Source organism: Elaeis guineensis, chromosome 13, assembly GCF_000442705.2.
Source record: "Elaeis guineensis isolate ETL-2024a chromosome 13, EG11, whole genome shotgun sequence".
Taxonomy (NCBI): Eukaryota; Viridiplantae; Streptophyta; class Magnoliopsida; order Arecales; family Arecaceae; genus Elaeis; species Elaeis guineensis.
The window spans coordinates 70,871,230-70,889,599 of record NC_026005.2 but is presented as its reverse complement, the minus strand read 5'-3'; the positions used below and the strand labels follow the sequence as shown (position 1 = coordinate 70,889,599).

At 38.1% G+C, this 18,370-nt stretch overlaps 1 protein-coding gene across 2 annotated transcripts; it reads left to right on the top strand.

The window, feature by feature from the left end:
- The first annotated feature begins 4,005 nt into the window (after positions 1-4,005).
- LOC105055994 (chaperone protein ClpB3, chloroplastic) lies at positions 4,006-15,444 on the top strand. Of its 2 annotated transcripts, none has more exons than XM_010938049.4 (10): positions 4,006-4,465; positions 6,102-6,320; positions 8,391-8,628; positions 9,292-9,496; positions 9,608-9,662; positions 10,520-10,670; positions 11,691-11,999; positions 12,158-12,423; positions 13,294-14,220; positions 15,014-15,444. In XM_010938049.4, the coding sequence occupies exons 1-10, from the start codon at positions 4,205-4,207 to the stop codon at positions 15,344-15,346; spliced, it is 2,964 nt and encodes a 987-aa protein (XP_010936351.3). In that variant the 5' UTR covers positions 4,006-4,204; the 3' UTR covers positions 15,347-15,444. The 2 variants fall into 2 exon arrangements, with proteins under 2 accessions (XP_010936351.3, XP_010936352.3); XM_010938050.4 differs by having other exon boundaries at positions 4,008-4,465; positions 9,301-9,496.
- The last annotated feature ends 2,926 nt before the right edge of the window (positions 15,445-18,370 follow it).

The following is an 18,370-nucleotide window of genomic DNA, read 5'->3' as shown; positions in this document are numbered from 1 at the left end:
CCTTTGTCTAAAAAGATGGATCGTTTATCTAACCAGGTTTACTGCTCTTCATCCTGATACCTGGTTCCCCTCACATAAAAAGATGGGTCATTTGGCTCTCTAGATCTTTAGCTCTTCATCTTGATTCTTGATTCTCTTTCTTGAAAAGGTGGGTCATTTGGCTCACCGGATCTTTAACTTTTCATCCCGATACTTGGTTCCCCTTGCATGAAAAGGTGGGTCATTTATTTCACTAGATCATCTCTTCATCCCACTACCTGATTCTCTTTGCTTAAAAAGATGGGTTATTTGGCTCCCCAGATCTTTAGCTCTTCATCCTAGTGTTTGGTTCCCTCGCTTGAAAAGATGGTTTGTTTGGTTTTTCGAGTCTTCACCTCTTCATCCTGGTGCCTCATTCCTCTCACATGAAAGGATGGGTCATTTGGCTCGTTGGATTTTTTATCATTTGGACTTTTTAGATAGTTAATACTCATCGATGAGCGTGCCTCCTCCCATTCAAACCTAGCCTTGACTAGGTCTTTTATTGGCTTTTGATCGATATCTTAGTCCCAGTTGAAATCAGGGTGTCTCCATAATATCGGGCACTAAGATGCTTGAGGATGCATCGATGGTAGAATTGTTGCCAAAGATGTTAGATCTGGCAAAAAAGAAGGTGGGATGCATTCTCATTTCTCACAGATGGTGCCAATCTGTTGCTGTCAAGATCCAGCTTGACCATAGTGGATCTTGTTGAAGATTTGGAGATATAGAGGGTGCTATTTGATTCATAGTGATGGAAGATGGAGCACCAATCTGCCTTGGAGAGTTATTGGTCTATACACAAGAAAAAGAGAAAAAGCTCACCAAATTGGCTTTGACCTAGTCTTTCCATGCTTAAGTTCGTGGGGGCTTTGGAATAATAGTAGTAAAAAGAAAAAACATAAGAAAAGGTTAAAATAAAATATTATCCTATTTTGGTCATCTTTATTCTAGTATGTCTTCATCTCGATCTTAGCCTCAGGCTTGATTGCTCGACCTCGAGTTTCACTTTGGTCTCGCCTCGAGAATCACTTTGATGTTGGCCTTAGGCTTAGTAGCTCCATCTTAGGCAATATCTTAACTCAATAGCTCATGGACTTGTTGACCTATAGGAAAAGAACAAAATAATAGATAAGGACTTGAGAGTCTTTCATTATGAGATTTTTAAGCTATGAAAGTTATTTTCTTTCTTCCCTCCACGATCTCCTTGGTCTTATTTATATAGGCACAGGAATATAGATTCATCATGATTTGAAGGAGAAAATCATTGGATTAATTAAACCTCTTTCCTTATTTGGATTTAAATATACCATGATCTTCTTCCTTGCTTGGACACCATCAAGAATTTAATTTTTGAATTCAAATCTTTACAAAATTGCTTGTCACATGTTCATTCACCATGAGCAGATTAATTTTATGTCATATCAACCTCCATTTTACATAGCAATGATTATAGCTTTTTTTTTTATTAAAAATATTTGCAAGCAATGGATATTGCTTTTGCCCATGTACTCTTCAATTTTAATTTGAACACCCTAAACCTTAGTTACGAAAAAAGTTATACAGTGAAACTAAAAGGCTTTATTATTATTTTTTTATTTACAAAAATATTGTTAGCCTTGAAAGTGTAGTTGTAGCTATCACGTTTGCTGTGCGCTTAAATCATGGCTTCCAATAACCATGCATGAATAAATATTTTATCTTAAGAGGGTTTTGGTTCATAATCAAAATCGAAATAGAAATGAAAATCGAAATGATTTGGAATCGGAATCGGAATGGCCAAATCCTCCGAAGCATTTGGTTCGTGATCAGAATTAAATCAGAATGGATGATTCCCATTGTCTTGTTTGGTTCATCTAAATATAGAAATGGAACGAATCATTACTCTAAAAATATAAATCAAAATAAATTTTTATATAAAATAATTTTTTTAAATAAAAGATAAAATATTTTATAAAATAAAATATAAAATATAAATAATTTTATAAAAAATAAAAAAAATAAAAAAATAGAAGAAGGCACAGAGCTCCTTCTACTCGTGTCTTATCCACGCCACCCCACCCCCGACGCCACACGGGCTCCTCTGCCACATGCGCCCCCAACTCCGACAACCCGTCATCCTCGACTCCTCCGTCGCCCCGTCCCGCCCCCGGCCACCAGCCATCCCGGCTCCATCACTGCAGGATCAGCTTGAGTTGGAAACACGGCTCCTTGCCGGCCAAACAGATCGAGAGAGACTTCTCGCCACCCACGACCCATCCTATTCGAGTTCCAGCCTCTCCTCGCCGATCCGAATGGTGTTTTCTCCTTGGGCTTCCTCCGCTTCACTCCACCCAGCTCGAGCTCGCAGTCCTCCACCTCCCCTTCTCCTTGCCCGTTGACGTGCCAACCAGGCTCGCCCAGCACCCTGATCCTCTCTGACTCGAAAATCAGGGTAATCTAGTCGACTCCCACCGTCGGTGGAGACCGACTTGTTCTCCCCGACTCCTCCAATCTTCAAATCCAAAAGCTCGGAGATTCCCCACCACCACCGATTGCTCTTCGCACCGATCGCAAAGCTCCTCCGTCCACCCCCCCCCCCGCCCCTTGCGGCCAGTGCTTTCTTCGCGCCACCGCGCCCTCCTCCACGGCCCTACCACGACTCGCGGCTCCCCCCTGCGGCCTGCAGTTTCTCCACGCCACCAAACCCCCACCCGCCCCCGCCGCACTTCCGTGCTCCGCCGCCCACGCACAGACACCAGCTCCCCGCCCTATCGATGGGTGTTTTTTTTTTTAAATTTTATCTCATTCCACCGGATTGAGACTTTGACTCCTATGGGGATGATCCTGATTCAGTTACAGGAAATTGGACCATTCCCATTCCACTTTGAAATAAAAATCAAAGTGGGACTTCCTCCAACCAAATAATTAGAATCGGAGTCATCCATTCTCATTCCCATTCTATATCTTTATTCCTCCAACCAAACACCCCCTAAATGCAATGGTTCAAAGAAGCAGAAAATGCAATTGCATCTCAATTGCCTGTGCTTGATGCACAAAAAAAAAAATAAAAAAAATATTATCATGATCTTAAACTCTATCTATTTCCAGGAAAAGTTCAATACTTCTAAGGCATAAACACATTGGATATCTTTAGCCATGACTGTAGGGATAAAATGGTATGGATAATATTCATCCAGATCTATTTTTGTATCCGAATCAATCTAAATATGGATAAAAATTTGAGGATTCAACTAATATCTATATCCGTAAAAAAAAAATAGATATGCATATGAATAGATAACTATCCAATTCATATCCAAATATCCGAATCTATTTTTAACACTATATAATTTTTTTAAAAAAATATAACTATATAAGTATACTATTACTTGATTTATCATCTATTTCATAATATTTTTAATTCTGTAATCATAAAATTTAATTATCTCACTTATATTCATAATTATATCTATATTTTGATATCTGAATTATATTTATATCTATTTAAAATAAATATAATATAAATTTTTATATTTAAATAATATTATATATATATTTATTAAAAAAATAAATATAAATATAAATTTACTGGTGTCCAATCCGATTCCAGCCCAATATTCATAATTATATCTATATTCTTGGTATCTGAATTATATTTATATCTATTTAAATAAATATAAATATAAATTTTTATATTTAAATAATATATATATATATATTTATTAAAAAAATAAATATAAATATAAATTTACTGGTGTCCAATCCGATTCCAGCCCAATGCCCATCAGCCAAAAAAACTGCAGCAACCAAAGTTTAAGGTGTGAGACGGGACACAAAAAAATCCTTCCACCCCAGAATACGCAACGCATACCAATCTCCCTCTTTTCCGTATCCACCGCATGTTTCGCCGCCCGGTCCCACCCCAAAACCACCGTCAGGTCAAGATCAGACGGTCGACATGATTCCCAGAATAAGCCTCGGCTTATCCTCCCTTTCTCCACCACTCCACCACCTTCACGATCGCTCTGTTCGACTCTCCGCAGAACTAGAACCTACCAGAAGCAGCAGCCCACTCCCCCTCCTCCCTTTTTTTTTTTTTTTATATTTTTATATATTCCCAATCCCGCCATACCCCTAATATTTCCCCCATTTCCCTGAACGACCCCGCCGGAAGCAGAGAAAGAGACCTCACCGGATTCCGCAAATGGCGGCCTCGCTTTCCGCCCATCACCACCACCTCCTCCGCCTCGTCCCCCTGCCTTCCAAGAGCTCCGGAAGGAGCCCCTCCGTGGCGGCGTTGTTTCCCGTATCCTCTAATGGCCTGAGATCGCCGAGCGCCCTAAGGGCACTCAGGTGGTCGGAAACCCTGGGGAGGAGCGACCGCTTCGTCTCGAAGAGGGCTGGGAGGTCTGGGAGAGGTTCGAGGTCGGTCGTCATCAGATGTGAAGCGTCCAAGGATGGGAGGGTAATCTTGTCTCCTCGTTGTTGCACTCCTTTTTTTTTTTTTTTAGCGTAGTTTGTTGAGTAATTGTCGGTTAATTGCGACCAATTTGGGCTCTGTCTTGTAGATTTTTCTTATCTTGTTTAGTTTAATCTTAATTTGTGATCAAAGAAAGAGATATGGTCATCGAATGTCTTTTTATATGTGATTTTGCTTTCTGTATTTTTTTTCGTTTTTTTTGGGTGTCGTGTTACGTAGCTTAATCCAAAGAAAAATGGAATTGCTTAATTGTGTAAGAGGCATTACACAGCGTACATATTTAACAAGAACAGTGGATTCATTGAAGTTCTACTTATATATGTGAATGATAGCATCATTTGGAGCTCTAACTATCTATGGTTAATTTTTCTTTGGTGATGAGGAGTAACTAGCAAGATATGGCAAAGAGTCTTTAATAGCTAAAATGAAATAGTACTTGGTAAGTAGAATAGCATAATGAATCAAACCGAACCTATGTTACATAAACTAATAGAACTGCCATCAGTACTGATTTAGGCCTTACATCATTTTCCATGCTGCTATTAGTTCCTCATTATGGTAATTAATTCTTCTGAATGAAGAGTTCTGATGCTGTCTGAACAAATTGAATTCTAAGATCCTATGAACCATGTGAAAAATGGTTCAAATTTTAGTTTGACAAGATTAACATGATGTGCATAAGAAATGCTAGTAACACGGTTATGATAGGTGGTCCGCATCTGGTGTCAGAAACGCATCCACACCATCGTCAGTAGTGATACATGCAGTACTCTTCTGGACTTGTATATATTTAAGGTTCTGGGTTTTATTGGAACGGATCTTGAGACATATAAACCAAATCTCATATAATACACCTTCTGCTTTCATGAGATATCCTGAGAAATTTACAGAACTTTAGATGCATAATAGACAGAATATATGACATCAATTTAATGTCCACTTAGATGAATATCCGGCATTAATCTGTAGACATGGTTATTTTATGATTTAACCATAACATATTTTTTTGGCCTTTCTTTTATGTTATTTATACACGATTCTCTCTTGATTGTTTTATTCTGAGCAACATGTCTTGGAACTTAATATGCTACAATTATGATATGAAATTACATGTACAAGCCATGCAAGTACAGTTTATCTGCTCTAAATTTTTGGACTTAAAAACATTTTGACACATTTGCCTGTGTCTGAAACAGACAAATATTTTGACACCCTTGCTAGTGTCCTAAGCAGTCAAACTGAACCAAGATTAAAAAAAAAAAATTGTAATAGTTTATGTATTAAAAGGACATTGCCTAATAATGGTCTTGGCGATCCAGGGTCCTAGGAAGGGAAAACAAGGGATAGTTAACTTTTTCCAACAAAGTGTCTGTCTCAGGAGGTTCCATTGTGCTTGTTGGCCCAATCGTTTTACCATTGCACCATCCAATGACCCCTCTGTAATTGTTTATGCATAATATAAAATATTACTTTTCCTCTCAGAGCATGCATAGAGATTAGTATATAGAATTGCACGCTGATTCACATGCACACATGCATATACATAAAGATAATATGTTAAGACTCATGATTTCCTTCTGATAGTGTAATGATTGAATTTACATGTTTATTTTCATTTTAGATTACTCAACAAGAATTTACCGAAATGGCTTGGCAAGGAATTGTTTCATCACCTGAAGTTGCAAAAGAGAGCAAGCATCAGATTGTGGAGACAGAACATTTGATGAAGGCTTTGTTGGAGCAGAGGAATGGGCTTGCTCGTCGCATCTTTTCCAAGGCTGGAATTGATAACTCCCGGCTTCTTGATGCTACTGATAAGTTCATCCAGAGGCAGCCAAAGGTTGTACAATGTGACATTTTAAATTTGTCATGATACTTATTTTCCATGTGTTCTGTGTTCTTGGTGAACGAGGATCCATAAAGCTGACCCCAAATAGTAAGGAAAAAGCTAGAAGGTTGTCAACCACAGGAGAGGGTTTTTTTTTTTTTTTGCCTTCTTCTTCTCTTGGTTGTCAACCTGAGTCCTTTTTGTTGTGATTATTTTTCCCTGTATTCTTCTTTTCTTATATGAATGTAGGGCTGCAAATGATCTACCATATCCGACATGATTCTGTTTTGTCCAAACAATTAGTCTCGCAGATTTCAGGAGAGCTGTGCCAAAATTCCACAATGTTTTGGATTTTTTAGGGTCTAGTCTACCAATATTGGCCAACATGACCTGATCTGATGCACCCTAAACTATTTTAAATATTAAGCCCCCTGATTTCTGCCCAACCTGTGCAAGCTACAGTTATATAGCTAAAACTTTGTCAGAAACCTATGTGTACCCTTATGTCTAATTTACCTTTCCTCACGTCATCTACTTTTCCTTTCTCTTTACTACATTGTTATACCTTTATGGTAGTTTGTACTAAATTTTATTATGAGTTAATATTGCTTCTATTATTTAGCATGATAACAATACTTTATATCAGTAATACACTGCAGTGGAAAGACTAATTTTCATCAATTCAGAGATAGTAACAAATGGTGTTTCTTCGTACTTGGATTTGGACTCTTGTTTGGATCATATCTAGCGTGTGATGGAAAGTAGTGTTGATGAATGGAATGGGATGGAATAATTCTTAAACTTAAGAACCACTTGATATGTCAATTTAGTTATTGAGATGTTTTTCTGATAATATACAAAGAGGGAGAGCTATGTGTCGTAGGGTTATCTATTGTATAAAACCGATTATATAGCCAGGAAAAGGGTTGTTCAAGATGGGATAGTCATGAAGAAGTTTGACATCACATATCTTAGTTCGGATGAAGACTTTGGGTTTTAACCAAGCTGATGAAAGAAGTACTTCATTGAAAGAACACTCACTTAACTTTCCCTTTCTCTGTTATGTATATTTTTGAAGGTTTTAGAAAGCATTATAGTATATATAAGTTCACATGATCTAAAGTTTTCGCTACTCTGATTGACATAGACTATGTTGAAATTTTTCATAAAGCTTCATGGCAGGTATTGGTCCAGAAAACATCATATCCTGGTTCAGTTTCTTGCTGACATTACTGAAACTATGCAAGCTTGTTGCCTATTGTCTCACTCAGTCATTGGCTCATCGCACTATTTGTTCTCTTCATTATTGCAATAACTTCATCAGTATTAAAACTGAGGATAATGAAGTTTTCATGCAAATGAATCTTGTCATGATGAAGATGAATAGTCCGTTTTTATGTTTGCTAGTTTGTGACTTTGCTTTCCATCCCAATATTTGTTGCCATCTTTCTCACATTTTCATGAAGTTGTGCTACTGTGAGTTTTTAAGTTTATTGCAAGCAAACAATTCATAGATTTATTGGTTGTATAGATTATTTATTTTGATGTGTTTTTTCGTTAATTGAGGTGTTTGAAGTGTGTTTGCCTGGTTATCTCCTTATTCGATTTATGCATTTATTGCTTTCACTTTTTTACTCTTCCCTAAGTTTCTACATTTGGTCTTGCTTGTCTCATGAATCACCACATATTATCTGCAAATGACATGTACCATGGATCGACCTTAGAATGCTATAATAGTTTTCAATCAACATTGGATTGAGGCCCATCTTTTAGCCACTATAATTATTCATCACTTTAACATCAACTCTATGCTTGGTTTCATCCCAGTTTTCAGTTCGCATTTTTTTATACAATCCCTTTTGCAATTTCTTACCTAGAGATCACGGAGAGAGCCAGTTCAATTTTGTCAAAGAAAAATTGCATCCCATATGTTTATTAAATACTCATTTTTTTAGCCCATAATTTTCTAGTATCTATATAATGTTTTATTATATAAATATATTTATCATATATTGGTAGAGTTCTTCTAGATATTCATTTTGTAGGTAACCTTATTCTCATGGTTGTGTCTAACCATTCCAGGTCCTGGGTGAGACAGCTGGTTCCATGTTAGGACGAGACCTTGAGGCTTTAATTCAGAGAGCCAGGGAGTTCAAGAAAGAGTATGGGGACTCATTTGTGTCAGTTGAACATCTAGTTCTTGGTTATGCCGATGATCGGCGATTTGGGAAACAACTATTTAAGGATTTTCAAATTTCACTTCAAACCTTACAATCTGCTATAAAAGCTATTAGAGGAAACCAGACTGTTATTGACCAAGGTATAATGGAAGAGCTTGTTTTTTCTATGTAAATTGTTGCAGTGTCCACCGTTGTGTCATATTATTGCCTAGTAAACTTCTTTTTTTTTTTATAATTATTATTATTACTGTGGAAGAATGTCATCTTTCTCTGGAAATTTCAAATGCTGTATCTTTTCATCATCTGGAAGTACTAGCTGAATTATCATTGACTAAATCTTTTATGCTCAATATGTACATCATATTTTGGGATATCTCAACCTAGATTAAGTTGAGTTATGGCCTTTATCCCATTCGTAGGGCTCATGCATATTGATTAGTCTATTTGAGATATCAATAAATTTTTTTGCAGTTGACTTCTTTTTTTGGGTACTTTGCTGCATGATCAATCTCTAAAATGTAGGCTTTTTATTGTTTCAATGGTTTTTTCGGTGTCATAATTTTTGTTTGGACTGCATACCTATATAGTTGAAATTCTACTCTACTACATCCGCATGATATTAGGAGGGTACATGCATGCACACAACAACACTCCTACATCAGGCAGGCATGCAGCAGTTACTTTCTCTCTCTATTTTGTATTTATCTATCTTTCTGTCTATGTGCTTTAAACAAAACTGAGATTTATCATTGTTATTTATTCTTTGACATGTTAGATTATATCTAATAAACCACTTGGATAAGTTGCAACAGATCCAGAGGGCAAGTATGAAGCCTTGGAGAAATACGGGAAGGATTTGACTGCTATGGCACGTGAAGGGAAACTTGATCCAGTTATAGGGAGAGATGATGAAATCCGTAGATGCATACAAATTCTATCAAGGAGAACAAAGAACAATCCTGTATTAATTGGTGAACCTGGTGTTGGAAAAACTGCCATATCAGAAGGGTAAGCATATATTATATGTGAATAAGGAAAAATAATTATATCTTCTTCATGGTTTTTTTTTTTTCCAGCTTTACTTTCTATAGAATTGCCCTGATGCATTATTTTTGACAGGCTTGCCCAGAGAATTGTGCAAGGTGACGTTCCTCAGGCATTGATGAACCGAAGGGTAGGCATTTAAGAAACCCAAATCGGTGAAGTATACTTTATGGCTTCCAATATTTGCTCTAGAAACTACAAACATCACTTTTTACTTGAAGTAATAGACTAGGCATATTACTTTGAATTCACATGTGTGATAGCAAGCCTTCTGAGCTATAGAGAATTTTGCTCTGCCTATTGCTAATGTAGATTATTAGAAATTCTGGTTAACCTGCTCCAGTGTTAGCATTATGTATCCTGAGTTGCACATTAGCCCAAAGATTGTCAAGGCTATTTGATTAGAGGTTTTCTTTACAGTGTGCTTAACATATTGTCTGAAAGTTTGCTTAATATGAGTCATCCAAGGGTTTGCAAGAGTTTACTGTTTTAGGTATTATGGAATTTAAAAGTTTTGAAGCATAGCTGCTTCAAGAGATCTCTCGAGATATTGTAGTTGGCTGGATCCTTCCTGGTTGAAATGCTGAACAGACTGAATTTTGCAATATCTTCTTTATGCTAGCCCTATTCCATGTCACTATGATTCTGGTAATGGACTTGATAATCATGGTATTTTTGAAGTCAATGCGAAACTGGATTACATATACTGAATGCAATGCATTATGTCATTACTGTCCAAGTTACGGAATGGTTTATGTTTTCAATGAAACTTGCTAACAAATCTTGTGCATTTCAGCATGTGAATTTTGAAGCTAACATTTTTTTTTTTTTTAACTTATCGAACAAATACCAGAAGCTGCATATGATACCACCAATCTTATATGGATGTGGTTCAGTAATAACAGCAAAATCGAAGTCTCATTCATGGTTGAACTGTTGGATTTTTTTTTTGTCATAACTTATGTGTACATTTCAACTTGTGCCCAGCTAATTTCCCTTGATATGGGTGCACTTATTGCTGGGGCAAAATATCGGGGAGAATTTGAAGACAGATTGAAAGCGGTATTGAAAGAAGTGACTGAATCAGATGGTCAGATAATACTATTCATTGATGAGATCCACACTGTTGTTGGAGCAGGTACAATTTATGCCAATAGTAGTTGATTCTTTATGCACAGTATGCATGGTTTTTTAAGATATTTTATTTTTTCATAGCTGTTCCTTTTTTAATTTGCACTCTGATTGTAGTAGGTATATGAAATGAGAGTTAAATCAGTTAGAGATCGTTTACTCTGGGCTCGTCAAATTTAATGACTAATAATTGTTTGTCTACCTATTAATGTGGGATTTACAGAGATTTCTCTTGTATATAGATGCATTTCCATTGTGTATGTACCTCTCTAGAAATGTTTAATAGAATGGTGGACCAAGGGAAATTCATTGTTTGAAAGAGGCACTTTTTTTTTTCTTTGGATAACATTATGAAAGCCAAATTCTAAGTTCTTTTACATCCTTTTATATCGCACGGCTAAAAGTAGCTGTGCATTAGTTTTAGTGTCCCATGACTGCTAATGTTTCAACCATATTAGGCATTTTGGTGGAAGCGGTGGAATATAACTTGCAGGAAAGCACGAGAAGTTGAGACTTTGACAGGTTAATACATATGCTAACATAGTTCTTTAAATTTAAATAATTTATAATGCATTCATTATTTTGTTAATTAAAATAAAATTTTCTTTCATGGCCTTATCTAATTTACTTTGCGCTGGGTGATGGTTGGTTCTTCACTATGATTAAATAGTTGAACTCAGTGTCATCAAATTCCTTCATATTACTTACATCTAACTGCTTGGATCTATGAGTTATTTAGTTTTCTCCTTCCCTTTTTAATTCTTTACCGGAATATAACACTTTGGATATGGTATAAAGGTAGACTTATCCCATATGGTCATCCGTGATCCATCTTTGGCAACATTGAAGCTTAAATCTTTTGATTTTTACCATCAGGTCTAGACCTGATTTAAGACCTTGTGCTGCCTTATAGACATATGAAGTATCTTTTACTGCCCTTGGCATCCTCATTCATCCACTTGCAATTTTTATATTCATTAAATTTTACTCTATATGCTAACTAATGCTCCAAGCATTTCTGTTTCAGGTGCCACAAATGGTGCAATGGATGCAGGCAATCTGCTGAAACCAATGCTTGGTCGGGGGGAGTTGCGCTGTATTGGTGCAACAACCCTTGATGAGTATCGTAAATATATTGAGAAAGATCCAGCTTTGGAACGTCGGTTCCAGCAAGTTTATGTTGACCAACCTAGTGTTGAAGACACAATCTCTATACTGCGTGGATTGCGTGAAAGATATGAGCTGCACCATGGAGTTCGTATATCTGACAGTGCACTTGTGGAGGCTGCAATTCTTTCAGATCGTTATATCAGCGGGCGCTTTTTGCCTGATAAAGGTAAATTTCTGATAAAAAGCCTCTTCTATTCCCCTTAAATGAGGATGCAGCGGCACCTGTTTGCGTGCTCAAAACTAATAAAATTTTTATGGACTTTGAAGAACAAACTTTATTGTTTAATGAAATGCTGGATTCTTTTATGTTTGTCTTGGCTGCAGCTATTGATTTAGTTGATGAGGCTGCTGCTAAATTGAAAATGGAGATTACATCCAAGCCAACTGCTCTGGATGAGATTAATCGTTCTGTACTGAAGCTAGAGATGGAGCGTCTATCTTTAACTAATGATACAGACAAAGCTTCAAAAGATAGATTGAGCCGCCTTGAAGCCGAATTGGCACTCTTGAAAGAGAAGCAGGCTGAACTTACTGAGCAGTGGGAGCATGAAAAGTCTGTAATGACACGTATTCAGTCTATAAAAGAGGAGGTACAGAGAGTTATTTCCTATTATTGTGGAATCTATTCTATGATAGATTTTGATGCATATATGGTGGCTTGTATTATTGTCAGTTTTTGTTGTTGAACTTGACCATGCATCTCATCTAATTTTTCATGTTGTATACTGTTGAGATAGATATTCTGGTTGGGACTGTTTAGTTTATCTGGGACTAACCATATAAGAAATTTACGTGAAAGAAGTATAAAAATTTACTGTACCAACTACCAATTCTTGTTATATTCATACATTTTGAATGTTGTGCATATGTGATTAATTTACTAATTAAGAGGTCTTGGTCATGGAATGAGGAAGTCAAATAATCCCATAAGGGCTACCCTCTCATTCCAGCTTGGTCAGCTTCTTGTGCAGATGGTCAGTAGCTTTCCGAGTTCACTATCTGGAGCAAATAGTCCTTGAACGTGGGAAGCTATTAAAGTGTGAGGAATGAGGATAAATTGGTAAAATCCTAAGAAAGATGGAAACAATTAATGGCAAGTACAAGGGTTGAGCTTTCTCTCATACAGCTCAATGAGTAGGAAGGTCATTAGCCACACCCTCTTTATATTCAGTTGGCTGTATGTAGTTGTACCATGCATCGATATTTGTAACTAGGAGAGATTCTGATGCCCTGACATGCATAAAAATCGGAGCATCAAGTGATTTGTGCAGTTCATTTTACTGGAACAAAGTTCCACTTTTTGATGATTGAGGAAATAGATATTCAACCTTTATTTATTGAGTTCTAGATCTTATTATTCATCATTGTTGTTCTGTATTGGTACTACATCTTCATTTTGCTGCTTGTGACTTGGTCTGCTAGATTTGTGTTTCTTGCTGACTTGTTGTTCATTGGCACAGATTGACAGGGTGAATTTAGAGATTCAGCAGGCAGAACGTGAATATGATCTTAATCGAGCTGCTGAATTAAAATATGGGAGCCTTAATACCTTGCAGCGTCAACTTGAAATTGCAGAAAAGGAGCTGGATGAATACCAAAGATCAGGGAAGTCAATGCTCAGAGAAGAGGTTACTGGAAATGACATAGCAGAAATTGTCAGCAAATGGACAGGCATTCCGGTTTCCAAGCTGCAACAGTCTGAAAGAGAGAAACTGCTGCATTTGGAAGAGGAATTGCACAAGCGTGTTGTGGGTCAAGACCCAGCTGTGAGAGCAGTGGCAGAAGCTATCCAGCGGTCAAGGGCTGGCTTGTCAGACCCACACCGTCCAATTGCTAGTTTCATGTTCATGGGCCCCACGGGAGTTGGCAAAACAGAGCTGGCAAAAGCCCTTGCATCTTATATGTTTAACACTGAGGAAGCTCTTGTGAGAATAGACATGAGCGAGTACATGGAAAAGCATGCAGTCTCAAGATTGATAGGAGCCCCACCTGGCTATGTTGGATATGAGGAAGGTGGCCAGCTGACTGAGACAGTACGCAGGAGGCCTTATGCTGTTATATTGTTTGATGAAATCGAAAAGGCCCATTCTGATGTGTTCAATGTTTTCCTTCAAATACTGGATGATGGCAGGGTGACTGATTCACAAGGTCGCACCGTCAGTTTTACCAATACAGTCCTCATCATGACATCCAATGTGGGTTCTCAGTACATATTAAATATGAATGATGAGACTGAGTCAAAGGATTCTGCCTATGAGGCTATTAAGCAGAGGGTAATGGAAGCTGCAAGATCCGTTTTCCGCCCCGAGTTTATGAATCGTGTTGATGAATATATCGTTTTCCAGCCTCTGGACCGTGAGCAAATAAACAGTATTGTCAGGTTACAGGTACGGGTTAGCTGCCCTGTGAATTGTTCTATGTTTATTTAGTTTTTCCATAAGATATACCTCAGCAATTTGGATATCGACATTCTAGGTGTTTCTTGTTGAAGATTGATTCCTCTCTCTCTCTCTCTCTCTGAGCATGGACCAAAGGAAACATTATTATTGTATTATGTTAACATTTCATATTACACTACAATAGTATCTCAAATAAGTTCAATAGTGAATATTTTTCTCCATGTTTCCCTTGAATGCTTACTTGTTTATTTCTAATTTCTACTCATTTTATCTATTTTTATAAGCCTAATTATTTGTCAAATATTTCTAAATACCAATCGTATGTGAATTTATATATGCACCCACATATTGCATACATTGTAGGCAGTACCCCGACATCCCTCGTATCAGGGCGGCTTCTGAGACTTTCCTAAACATTAAAAAGAAAACAACCGGCAGTGTTTGATTTACAACATTGCAGTGTCGTATGTATACAGTTTCAAAATATGTGCCATTTAGTGTTTTATTGTTGTGGATGCTTAATCAATTTCTACCGTAAGATTATTTTACTACTGGTCAGTGCAGTACTAGTCTTTTGTATTAATGTCTTGTCATAGGTTTTAACTTCTTATTTTATGTCGTATACTTTTTGTCTACCTGGAATACGTGAAGGTGCTACCTCTTGTTGGTGTAGTGGAGATGATTGTTTTAATCTAACGGTGTGGCTGTAATGATACAAGTAAATAAGCGAGTCTTGCACTGTGTTTTTTTATCACTTACGTGATGCTTTCTGTGTAAACAGTTGGAGAGAGTACAGAAGCGAGTTGCAGATCGGAAGATCAAAATTCAGGTGACGGATGCGGCAGTTGAGTTTCTGGGGAGCCTGGGATATGACCCCAACTATGGTGCTAGACCGGTGAAGCGTGTAATTCAACAGAACGTGGAGAATGAACTAGCAAAGGGTATATTGAGGGGTGACTTCAAGGATGAGGACACCATCTTAGTGGACACAGAAGTCTCTGTGTTCTCCAATGGCCAGCTTCCCCAGCAGAAACTTGTGTTCCGAAGAGTGGATCCAGATTCGTCAGATAAGCCTGCTTCCGAAGACCAGAAGGCTTTCTTGCCTAGTGCCTGATTTTTTTTTTTTTTTTTTTGTCTTCTCCCTTCTAAAGTCCATGTAAAGATACGCGGCTATATGCTAATGAATAGCAAATGCTAATCGTCTTATAGTAAGATTTTGCAGCATTTCTTTATATTTTTCCTGCATTAAATTCCTGAAAGATTAGATATCAAATAAAAAAATTATAGCACTGCTCATAGTTATTATGATGAAAACTTGTAAAGGATCAGATACTCTCTTTTTGTTGGTGCGAGGAGATAAAGGGCTTGTTAATGTTTTATTGCTGTTTTTAAGCTCGATAGAAGGTGGAATGAGAAAAGTTGCACTAGGGCGCGTGAGAAATGGCTACTAGAGGATCAATTTTATCTTCGTTTTCGACAATGCTTCGATAAATCCAATTTGTAACAATGTTGGGAAGTATTGAAGTGTGCTAATTTCTTTTGGGGGTGGAGAACGGAATTGGTGCACCCCTAAATCTTCAATTTTTTTTGGATTTATCTCTCCATTGTATGGGAATAGCGAGCTGTGTAGTGAAATATTGGTGAGCGTAGCTGAAATATTGGTTGTCAAACCATTTTGAAGTGTTTTGTGGAGAGTGGAGACCTGAGGCTGACAGGGAGCTGACGTAAGCAATGCTACCTCTTACTTGAAAATCTTTTATTCTCTTGGTAAGGGAGCGAATAGGTCTTTTATTCTCTTGGTAAGGGTGCGAATAGGTCATGTGCATGGACTCCATCTAACTATGATTCCAGCTTTTTGACCTGGGCTTTGAACGAGGTTTATTTGTTAAATCATGAGCAAATAGTAATCAGCAAAAAACAAAATGGTTTTTAACAAGTAGTCACGTTTGGTACACTGGAATGGAATAGAATCACTATTCCATCTTTTGATTCTGATTTCACTATTTGATAAAGCTTCATGGGTTGGAATGTCCATTTCTAAAGAATGAAAATTCATTCCACAAAATAAAAATTCATTCGATTGAGGAACCTAAAGAATGGTATTTCATTCCATGGAATCATTTTTTTTTCTAAAATATGCTCCACCCCCCATTTCCTTTGTGATCATGCCGCACCCTCTCTCCCAAGATCTTCCCCCCTCTCCCTTGGTGCTCATGCCACCGCCCCCCTCCCTCCTGGCGGTCTGCCCCCCCACGGTGGTCTTCCCTCCTCTCACTGGACCCTGAGCCACGGCCCCCCCCACTCCTCCCGACGATCTTCCCCCCTCCCCCCATGTGCTTGTGCCACACCCGCCCCCTGGCAATCTTCCCTCTCACCAGCAGTCGTGCCACCTCCTTCTGGACCTCTGCATCGTGCCCCCCCACCCCTACCCGGCAATCTTCCCCCCCCCCAGGCACTCATGCCATCTCTCCCCCCATCGGTCTTTCCTCCCCTCTCTCCCTCTCCCGCCTCCTTTGCCTTTAGTGGTGCCCGTGGCTTCCCGCGCCACCATCCCCGCCATCTACGACTTCTCTGTGCCACATCTCCTATCGCCATTCCCTTCCGCTCATCCTTCAAACAAAGAAATGGGAATGCTGATTCTATTCCATTTCTTATCTCATTTCATTCCTGTCAATTCCATTCCAACATACCAAATGTGATCAAAAGATTTTCACTTGATTCCTTAACGACATTCCTCATCTTTCCCCGTGTATAGCCCTTTCAAGACTATCATACCATCATTAAGGCTGCAAACGGATCGGGTTGATCCATGATCCGACCCGACCCGACCCGATTAGACCCGATCCGAATCCATTTAAAAGACCCATGGAGTCGGGTCGGATTCAAAAATTAGACCCGTTCATCTTTCCGGATCGGATCTGAATTTTCTGAATTTAAACCCGACCCGATCCGATCCGACCCATGGAGACTTTTGGGTTAATTTGGATCTCAAGATATATAACCCAACCCGATCCGAATCGGATCCAAATATAAGACCCGAACTCAGTTAGAATGACTCATCCAAATAAGAATTTGGGCTTGGGCCAAAAGAGTGACTCACCCAAATTCTTTCTTAAATCTCTTACTAAAATCTTTAATACTGTCACACTATCACAAGATCATTAATGAACTGCACAAGAAATGCCATTCTTACAGCTAATCTCGAACTTTTCTAAAAGTCCTTCCACAAATACAAAGTAAATTAGAAACATACCAACAGTTGTTCATAATTAAAATATCCAGTTACTTGTTTACTGTTGTACTTACTATTGCCTTAAGGATATATACAATATCCACTATCAATGGTGAAGTGAGAAGACGTGGGAAGAGAGGAGAAGAGAGAATATCTATATGAAAAGATAAATATGGACATGCTATTTTGCTGTCGATGTGACCTCTAATTCCACTTTATGTAATTTTTAAATCATGACTCGATCCGATTCAAATTAGACCCGAATCAGACCCGCATTTCATGGATTGGGACTGGGTTATATATAAACCCGACCCGACCGAATGATCTAATGAGTCAATAAATTCGGTCATGGATCCGATCCAACCTGATCCGATTTTTTATTGGGATGGATATGGATTCAATATCAAAACCCAATCAAAAAATCGGATCGGATCGGGATCACTCAAGATCGATCCGACCCGATCGGACCCAATCCATTTGCAGGCCTAACCATCATCTCATTTATCTTATTTCCTGCATTATTACCTCCCTGACTAAGGTAAATTTATCATATAAACCTGTACAAATTATGAGGTCGGATCAGAAAAAACAAGCAAAACAAGATGCATCACATCATCAAAGGCTCGAAATATTACAAAATGTCACGTCAGCTTGTGAAATTTAGCCAAAGATGCATAGTTAGCTTGATATCCAATCAAAACCTGACATTAGTCAGTCTCAATCTAGATCCTGACTAGTGAGCGGTTAGCAAATTATGTCTGCCAAAAACCCTTGCCCTTGATAAGAGTTGCTGCACAATCCCTATCCTTGCTCATGGTAGAACAATTACAATTAGGGTAGGCAACAATCACTGCACCATTACTCCATTGGCCATAGCCAATGACCATCACCATCCCATCACCATTC